Below are 10290 nucleotides of genomic sequence, written 5' to 3'. Positions count from 1 at the left end.
AGATTTGGACTTACTTGTCGCCCACCTTGGAGGATTGATTTTCCTGCTACTAGTAGTTCCCAGGGTCACCATAAGCTCCCCTTCTTTCTTTTGTCTATACGCATGGTCCTCTGTATCCTTGATATCACGCTAATCCATGGTAGTACCACTCTCATCCTCATTTATCTCCATATCAGAAACCAATTGCACATTAGGGTTAGAGGAGGAAATGTGTGTTTTATCCTTGGGGGAGGGTTTCAATTCATGAGCTTGGGCGTATTCCATAATCAATAAGATAAGCCCTTCATGAATCACAGGGTTATCCTGGTTTTCAAAATGTTTAACTAAACTATTCTCCAAGGATGAAACCAAATATAAGGGGATGAAAATAAATCTACCATGCCTAAAATGATTTAAGATAGTAAAATGATGCAAGAAAATGCTAGCATATCTACCATCTAGGGTGATGTACCTCATGATGAATTCTGTCATATTAGCCCAAAGGGAAATCAACTCTTTCCTGTTATAGCCATTGTCTGCCATTTTCGTAACCCTCTATCATTTCTTTTCCTTATCATAAAAGGCAGAAATAGCCTCCTCACCCGACTTCCTATCTCTATAGAATTTTCTTCCTTTCATATCCAGACTAGTAATAGTGGCAACCAGGGTTTCGTTGACTTGAAACTCTACACCAAAGGCAGTCAACACACCCTTATTCCAACCTTTAACAAAGCTTTACGTATCAATGGCAGAATGACCATGCAGTCTCTCCAAAAAGGGCACCATCCCATCGTCAAAAATTTCCTCCCAAACCTCCTTATTCTTCTGCCACTTATCATAGGTTATGGGTTCAAACCTATTCTTTTCACCTCCCATTATGTAGCTTGAGCAAATCAGATAACAAGACTCCAGAAAAACCAAGAGGAAAACAAACCAGAAATAGGGCAAACTGAAAGTTCTAAAACTTCTCAAAGTGGTAATAATTCGAAATACCACCCCAATGGCTCCCATCCCATCATAATCTTTCATCATAAATTTCATTGGAAAGGCCGAAGATCTTGACATCATTTCTTGCCAGGTCGCACAGAGTTTTTGGGAAACTTTCCTTTCCTCTCCATTATTTAACCACCACGTTACCCATCACCAAGTTGGCCAAATGATCCGTTGGTTTGTTTCCTTCTTGGAAAACATGCGAGATCTTGAAATCCTCTAGGCCGGCTATCATTTCAAGGCAATCCTTGATTAAATTTGAAATAGTCCAGCTAGGCACCATACATCCCTTAATGCATTTGACAATGTTAAGCGAGTCACTTCTAGCCAGACCCGTTTGAACCCCTCCTTGCTCGCCATGTGTAGTCCTATGTAGGAAGCGTTGGCCTCCAAAAAATGGTTAGTCCTATGTAGGCTCACCATTAAATATTTAATTGTTACAAGGGAGACCTAGGATAAATAAATTTATTTATTTAACTTGGATGTGAATGTTAATTATGATTAAATGATTAAATCACAAAACCCTAGGAGAAAAATTAGAAATGCAAGAATGTTAATTAAGTAATGACAAGACTAAAGCAATTGATATAGGGTCAATCATGATTAAATGATGAAGACTTGATGATTGATAAAGAGTCGATATTGATTGATATAAATCAATGACAAATTGATAAAAAATTGACAAGGGGAATCAAATTGATAGAGGACAACTGATAAGGATCAATGACTAATCGATCCAAAATTGATGAGAAATGATGATTGATTGAGACCGATGAAAAATAGATCAAAGATTGATAAGAGGTTGACTTGATGAAGGTCGAATGACAAAATACCAATGACGAATTGGTTGCAAATTGCTAAGTGATTGACAAAATGATGATTGACAAGGGATCCAAAACGATTGATAGTTGATCAAAGATGATTGATAATGATAAAGATTGAGGATAAAAACCCTAATTTGGCATCAATTAGGATTGACGATGTCTAATTGACATGATAAGATTGATCACGACCAAAGCTTGTAAGTTGTAGATGATGTTGACAAGACCTAATTGAAAATGTCAAAAACGCAATCGAAGAGGGAAGAAATCTTGAGGAATGACAAGATGTCTACAAATGATAAAGATCAAGTGCACAACATAGAAGAAATGTTAATAAGATGTGAAAACCCTAAAATAAGGTCAGGCGGACATGTGAAAGTATGACGCCACAAGCATTAACCATTTTTAGATGTCTATGTTGTTGGCATATGTACAGAGCATGATGACATGTTAATATTGTATGTTGTCATTGATGTCAATATGCTGAGTGAACCGGTATATTGAAGTTAAACAACTGACAAAGAGAACCGGTATGATGTTGTGAACCGACATATGTGAAAAAGTGAAGTGGTATGCTTGTCCAAGTGAACCGGTATGTCACAAAGAGAACAAGAGAACCAGTATGATGTTGTGAACCGGAACCGGTATGTCGGAATGAGAACCGATATATGGAATGTTTTGTATCAAGGGTTCATATGGCATGACTACCAGTTGGTAGTCTCAGTCTCAGGGTTTCCGGTTGAAGTGAGCATTGTAATGGAGGTCAGATTGTGTTGCCACGTCAACCTTGTGCGTGTGAAGGATCTTGCATGAAGGAGATTGATCCTATCTACCTCGGGAATGTGCGAAGTCTCTGCAAACGGTGGAGAATGCGTGATGGGTTATCACCTCCAAGAAGTGGTGAAGAGCGAACGATGGAGAATATCTTGAGATCTGTTCAAGACTGTTGTATTCAAATGCAAAGTGTTCAATGGTCAGGATTGAACCGACTAAACTTCTCAACCTAAGTGTTTAGGGTTTAGGGTTTATGTTACCGACCTATTTGTTTCCTATAAAGTCGATGTTGTGTTTCATGTTGAGGTTGTTGGCAAATTTAGTGTGTGTATCTATGTGCAGAGATACGTGATTCTTGCCAAACCAGTTGAGAGGATTGATACCTGCATAGTGTGTGTGCAGAAGGAAGGAACTAAAGCGGATTTGCATTGGCATTGAGTGCTATTACCAGATCATTGTGATACCTGTTGATCTCTAACCACTTCAACAGTTGGAAAATCCCTTAACATGGTAGCTTTAACCAGCTTGCTGTAAATCCTTTAACAGGGTGACTTAAAGCCATTGAGTTCATAAAATCCTCTAAAAAGGTAACCTCTAACAGGGTTTAAACCTTAACCGGGTATTCTAGCCATCCCTTAACCGGGTGATCCCTAACAGGATCGGTTCCTAACAGAACCTGATGTAACAGTCTTTAACCAGACCTATCTCCTAACAGAGCAGACTTCTAAAGAGTTCAAAAACAACTTGTGGGTATTCATCCCCACCGTGGTTTTTTCCAGTTGGGTTTCCACGTGAAAAAATATGTGTGTCATGTGTGATGCCTCTTTCATGTGATGTTTTGTTATTTCTTATTTAGTGGTAAATCATTGTATCTCTGATGATAGATTATCTGTTTATGCATAAGGACAAAGTGGAAATGAGGGAGTAGGTTGTATGGAAAGCTAAGAAGATTGACCGGTTCATATCTTTCATAGTTGCATTGTGTTTAACCGGTAGTAATTTGGTTCGGACCGGTGTTACGGATTGCCAGTAGTTTACAGTCTGCAATCAAACTGGTTCAGGAAAACTTTTTGTGCCTGTACTGATTAGAGTCATAACTTTCATCTTTGACACTGTTTTATGCTTTGATTATGATTATATTTATTAAATACATAATTAGCTGTTCATATTATTAATTGCACTCAACAAATTTTCAACAACACATAATTATATAAAAAATAATCATTGATTAAAATTAGAATATAATATCCATCATTTGCCTTGTAACATAATATAAATATCTCTACTATCTATGCTATTTTCTTCAATTATTTTTAATTAAAAATTAAATAATATTACAAAAGCTTTTACTTCATTATTTAAAAAAATAGAATAAAAATATAAGAAACAATAATTTTAAGGTATCCACAAAATTATTTTAATCTTATAGCTTGAACAAAAAATATACATCATTACTAAATTAACATTTTGTTTTACTTCAAAAAAAAAATTATTATATACACAAATGTTTTTTTTTAATAAAAATAGGAAAAAGATATTAATTTTTGTTGTACCAAAATTTTTAACCCAAAGTCTGTAAACCACGTCGATGCAAACCTTCAGGATGGGTGAGTGTTCATATGGAAACCGCTAGAAAAAAATGCTACCTAAATCGTCAAACAGCTGGAGAAGCATCTGGAAGGTGCCGCTTCTGGAGATTTCAATGTCATGTTATGTAAAGCCCCTCTCCAGCAAATTCGCTTGTGAAACAGCAAGTTTATTTGGATAAGCCTTCATCGTTTTCCATTGCGAGAGTGGAAATGGCGACCTATCAGATGGGCATGGCTTCAGGGCTTTCGCTGGGGTCATGTGAGGGCCTCAGGCCAGCTCTTTTAGCCCGCGGACGGCCTCTGTGTGTTCCTGTCAAGCGGTTCCTTACGGTGAGAGCAGCGACCGCTGTGGGTCCAAAGTTCTCTACGCTTAAGCCCCTAGGTGACCGTGTGCTTGTTAAAATTAAGGAAGCGCCAGAGAAAACAGAGGGGGGAATATTGCTTCCTTCCTTGTCGCAGAATAAGCCTCATGGGGGAGAGGTAGTCGCTGTGGGCGACGGCAAAGCCGCTGGTAAAGAAAAGCTTCAACTTTCAGTTCAGGTATGCAATTTATTTGTGTGATTCGAGGGAACAGAGCACGGAATCTGGAATATTTCTGTAAGACATTTTGGCATGCTTATTTACTTACGTTTAGGACTTATTTGATATTAATTTCTTGCAAACCTCTCTGGGAGAAATTTGGGCCGACTTATTTACTTGCACTCAGGGCTGGTTAAGAAGGGTAGGCAGCAGTATTTTATCTTATACAATTATTTATCACTTGTTGTAATGCCGAATTTTACCTAGGGGCTAATTGGAAGGATCTAAATGGTTTACAAATTAAGCTCTTCTTGGTCTTCTGTAGTAACCTTAGTGTCTAAGGTACTTACTCTTCACTAAGGGAAAACCTCAAGTTTAACTTTTTGAGTTCGAGCAACCAAGTGCGTTTCACTTCGGAGTTTGAGCGTCCAAGGGCCTTTGGCATTTCATTTCAGAGTTCATGTATCCAAGGCCTTAGGCGTTTTTCTTTGACTGTGAACATCAAAAGGCCTTCACTTTGGGCATAATTATCTAAAATAACCTTTGCCTTTCAAGATCAAGCGCGCAAATTCGAGCAGCCAAGCTCTTTAATCTTAGAGGTTTGAGCATCCGAGAGCCTTTTAACTTCATTGGAGAACATCTCTCCTTCTGCAATAATTTTAGCCTAAAAGTAGGACAGCTCTCCTCCTTTGTTATGTAGTAACTCAACCTAAAGATCAGGCTAAGTTCCATCTCCTCCCCTGATCTGCCCATCACTCCACTAGCCGCCACGTTTTTTAAAACCTCAACTTAAAAGGTTTGAGAACTTTGAGGCTTGATTACTCCTTGGCATTCCTTACATGGTAAACTCAGCGTAATGGTTCAGTACCTTTACCTACTGTGTTGAACTGATTCCAAATCAAGCCTTGAGCTTGATCTTGACGGGTTCCATGCAGTCCTGAGTGCTCTAGTGCAACCATGTAAATGACTGATACTTTGTTAGGGATTATATCTAGTCATGAGGATTACATTACTGATAGTACTTAGTAGCTATGCGGTCTAAAGGGCATTTTGTAATGGCAAGGCCATAATTGACAACTCTTTCTTGAACATTTTTATCCACTTGTAATAAATTAATCATCAGTCTGGGATTTTTTGGGGTTTCGTGGCTCGGAGCCTGAGGGGCGCTCTTATTCAAAATTTTGTGAAATAACTTTATCAGCTACTGCAAATAGAGCTCTTGATAATAGATGTAGGGGCATAAGGTCATTTTTTTTGCTGCGAGGCATGGCGTGCTTGTTGTTTTCCAATAGGATTGAAGGTCATAAGTACTTATAACTGTATAGGGGGTTGGAGTCAGTAATGCTACAGATATATTGCTTAAGGTTTCCTCGTAGTTGCAATATTATTTGCAATTGGAGGAACTTGTTTGACGATGAATGAGTTACACAAGGCTATCTTTGTAAATTCAAACAAAGACAGTTGAACTAGAATGGGAATGTTTAATTTGTTAGGGACAGGATATAGATAATAGGGACGCTAGCGACTATTGATAATGAATGATACGAGACTAGCATGCTAGCTGCTATCGGATAAAACCAATCTGTTATCTACTGCGACTAGTATGCTAGCTACTAACGATAATGAATGATACGAGATGACAGTTATTTTCTCTAAAATTTTAAATTAATATCTAGATACTGCCTGCATCTGGCCATGTTATATCATAAACGTGAAGTGCTTGTGTCTTTATTTGGTAGTCAATATTCTGTTATAGTGGTAACTGGTAAGTGGAAGAAGAATATCCACAGAGCTTAGATATTTTAAGACATCTATAAAGTTTGCGAGGAGAGAGGAAGGAACCTCAACGGTACAGAAGGAAATCAGTAAGAGATTCTATACAAGATGTTCAAGAGGTTTACAATGGAGAACAGAACATTTTTAGGCAAGCAAATTTTGTGCAGTGTATCAAATTCTGTGAAGACCTTTCGGGATTCAGCTGCCTAGCTTGATGTCAATTTACATTAAACAATGTTATACAAGTAACGGTTCACAAGAACCTACCTTTCAGGAGAAGTTAGACATCTACATGTACATTCTTAATGTCATCGCCTACTTGTTTTACAGGGTTCCACAAAGTTGTGTAGATACTTAAAATATCATGTTCATTGAGTCTTGGTCATATTTTCTCCTCCTTTCAATGATGAGCTATTACCACTTTCTTCATAACTCTGCCAAGCATATGTGTAGCCTGTTATGATCTCTGTTTGGTTGCTTTTTAGTTGGCCTAGCCAAGAGCGCTACTTGTCTTTCGTGTGACAGGGCTATGTATTGTGAATGGCTAGCAAGGGTAATCTGATTCTCTGATTTTGCTTTATTGTCTCACATTTGTTTAAGAGAATATTTAATCTTGTTGTCTCTGCTATCAATGGAAAAACTGGATGTGGATTTTATCCTAGTCACTGGATTGATTATGTAAAGTTTCTAAAATGTAATGATGGTCAGTTTTTTATGTTTTTTTATGACTTAGCCAGTAAAGTTATCTTTGTGATTGGGTGTTCTGGTGGCAAGGTTTTTGGCTCTGCTGGCTTTCTGATCTGCATTTTCGTAACTTGAACAAATGTTTGCACCTTTTGTTATAAAATATATGCGGTATATATATTAGCTGCATCAAGGACAGTCATCATTTATTCTGCAGTTCTGGTTAGCTTCTGCCAAAACGATTTGAAACTTAATAAATTCACATGGAATAATTCGAATCATAACTTATGTTGCTTTACAGCCAGTCAAATCCTTTTGACTCTTCTAAATTTTTATATAAAGGACCCTATGCCAAGTGGAAGTAATTCTACGAAAAATGTATCTTTGGCTATGAAGCAAAGCAATTGTCAAAGTATATGTGTTTAACCTTGATTTCCCATTTCTTGTTTCGTTTAAATTAAGCAAGAATTTGGGGAATATTCAGTGATTTCATGCCCTCTCTGGCTGCCCTGCACATTGTAAACAATTCCAGGGTGCTTTGGGTGTGCCAACCACCTAACTCCCCCAATACCTTCTTTTTGTGAATTTTTCTTATGTCCGCTGGATTGTTTGGAAAATTCTGGTATACCTAGGGTGTTTTCTGTGCTAGTTGTGTAACTTCAAGATGGCTTGATATCCTTAAGGCACAAGTGGATATTTACAATCTGTTGTGGGCATCTGTGATTACTTGACATGCTGACATTGTCAGGACATCAATGGATGTTTGAAATCTGTTGGGGGATTCGAGGGAGACCTTCATGTTCTCTCCCATGAAGGCGGTTTGGCGGAAAACGATAGAATCACAAAGTTAAAGAGTTTAAGCTAACTACAAAATTTCGTATAAACAGGATGTAGTGTTCTACATTTCTGTTCGTAAGCTGCTAGTGACAGAAAGAGTGCAGTATCAAAAGAGTTGTTCTGATTTGCTATCGATTTAAACTTCTATCAGGAATTCACTTAAGCTTCAGTCAAATGTGGTGTGCTACAACTGCCAGAAATGTTGTGGGAAAATTATTTTAATTGTTATTCCCAGATTTGTCTTCAATACTGACCGCTTAACAGAACTTTCTGCACCCATAAGTTTCAATCAACTATTGAATAGCAGGGGTAGAAAGTCATCTATTGAAAAGAGCCATGTTCCTTATCTTCTAACTAGCGTAAAATGGCAATAAAAAACTTGCAGAATTTCAACTCTTACCTGGCGAGAGCTTTGCAATATTGTCTTCTGTGAAATTTTAATGTGCCTAAGTCTGTATTGAACGTTTTTTTCGAGTGTGCTCAAGGATTTTCTTGTTGTTTTCTATGTTGTAGCCCGGTGCCAAAGTTGTCTACTCAAAGTATGCAGGAACAGAGATTGATTTTCATGGAGTAAATCACCTCCTTGTAAAAGAAGATGACATCACTGGAATTCTGGAAACTGATGATATTAAGGACTTGAAGCCATTGTATGATCAAATTTTAATCAAGGTATTGGTTTAGTGTCAATGGTTCATGTCAGTAGCATCATGGGTTGTGTATTTTTTTATAGATTTGTTAAAGGGGTGGGCATAGGCTTGGTATCCACGGTGGGTCTTGAAGTCGTGTGTAAGCATTGAGAAACACTGAGTATGGTGAATGATACAGGTCCAAGAGGCAGAGGAGAAAACAGTTGGTGGTGTGCTGCTTACTCAAAGTGCTAAGGAGAAGCCTTCAATAGGAACGGTATGTATCATGTAGGGATGTGCAAGAATCGGTTTCAGTTTGTATATTTGGCATCTTCCATAGCATATACTGTAATCCTTTAGGTTGTGATGTTCTGCTACTGATGGTAGCTGTTATTCTTTGGAGTCTTGCTTTGATTCAGTAAAAAAATATAATTTAGTTAAAATGGGAAGGTGGTGGTATGCATTTTTGTTACAAACACAGCAGAATAGATTTGAAAAAACATCTGTTGGGAAATGCTTCTCTGTGAGCATGGTGTAGCTTTTGAAGTTTTACTTTGGTTTCAACAGGTTGTCGCTGTGGGACCTGGCGCTTATGATGAAGAGGGAAAGAGAAAACCAATGCCAGTAGCTCCTGGGAACACTGTTCTCTACTCAAAATTTGCTGGGAATGACTTCAAAAGTGCTGATGGTTCTGAATATGTGACTTTGAGGGTCTCTGATGCTCTGGCTGTACTCTCTTAGCCTTCTGAAATTCAATTTTGAATAATTTTGTGATTGCGGGATTAGATCAAATTTATATGTAGTGAATGTGAGGATTAAATTAGTACGAGTGCTCTGGTAAGGCACTTTTCAGTTAAGTGCGCAAGAAGCTCAAAGCACATGCTGAAATTTAATGTATATTGATGTCTGATTGTTTTAAGCTTTCGATGAAGGGAATGGAATTAGGTTTTTGAGGTACAATGACCATGATTGTGTTACTTGGGAAATTGGTTGGGGTTATTAAGGGCCCATCTCCTACAATGCAAGTAAGGGATTAAGAAATTGATGGACAATGGGAATCTTGATAAACAATTGAATAACATATAATCTATACAAATTGTCTGCCACGTTTCTTTTAATTTAAAAAAATGTAGCAGAGATTCGATGGAAGATTGTGTAAGAGCCCATTGAACTACAAATTTGTTGATCTAAAAAGCTCGTCAAATAAAATGCAATTAAGAAACTGTAGAGGAGGATAATTTTAATAAAAAAATCAATGTAAGATTGTTAAAACACTTGCTGATATTGAGAAAACTTTAATTATTGATATACGTCTGATTAATCAAGTTTAAATTTCCTCATGGATATTAACATAGAATCGAAGGCTTAAGTAATATTTTCTGTGGTGCATGGTAGAGGAAGTTTCCTGTCAAAACAACGAAGTGTAGTATTGGGTGAAACTTCATTGGTCATGTACTAATGGGCGATGGAGTAAATTCTAACAAAGCAATAAGAGACCATAAAGCGTTCAATCGTACACTTCCTTGCCTGTTTCGGGGGAAAAGTTCACTGGGGGTTGGGAATTCCAAGCGAAAATAGTGGGGCCTATGTGCCTTAATATTAATTTACATGCAGTTTTCTATGGTAAAGCATTTCTGATCTACAAGTCGTAGGCTATGCCTATTTCAAGAGTAGATTTATTGTATGCAAGTATAT

At 37.6% G+C, this 10290-nt stretch overlaps 1 protein-coding gene across 1 annotated transcript; it reads left to right on the top strand.

Moving 5' to 3' along the window:
• Positions 1-4227: 4227 nt before the first annotated feature.
• Positions 4228-9555, top strand: LOC131054593 (20 kDa chaperonin, chloroplastic). Its single transcript, XM_057989136.2, has 4 exons — positions 4228-4693; positions 8483-8638; positions 8795-8872; positions 9163-9555. The coding sequence occupies exons 1-4, from the start codon at positions 4364-4366 to the stop codon at positions 9334-9336; spliced, it is 738 nt and encodes a 245-aa protein (XP_057845119.1). The 5' UTR covers positions 4228-4363; the 3' UTR covers positions 9337-9555.
• Positions 9556-10290: the final 735 nt, after the last annotated feature.

This window comes from Cryptomeria japonica, chromosome 7, assembly GCF_030272615.1.
Source record: "Cryptomeria japonica chromosome 7, Sugi_1.0, whole genome shotgun sequence".
NCBI lineage: Eukaryota > Viridiplantae > Streptophyta > Pinopsida > Cupressales > Cupressaceae > Cryptomeria > Cryptomeria japonica.
The sequence above is the reverse complement of the archived record's forward strand: the minus strand, read 5'-3'. Positions and strand labels throughout refer to the sequence as shown.

Bases quoted from the DNA above. Each gene is read 5' to 3' on its own strand.
- LOC131054593 (XM_057989136.2), top strand. From the start codon at position 4,364: ATGGCGACCTATCAGATGGGCATGGCTTCAGGGCTTTCGCTGGGGTCA. The intron at 8,639-8,794 runs GTATTGGTTTAG...TGAATGATACAG, and splicing joins ATGATCAAATTTTAATCAAG to GTCCAAGAGGCAGAGGAGAA. The intron at 8,873-9,162 runs GTATGTATCATG...TGGTTTCAACAG, and splicing joins AGAAGCCTTCAATAGGAACG to GTTGTCGCTGTGGGACCTGG.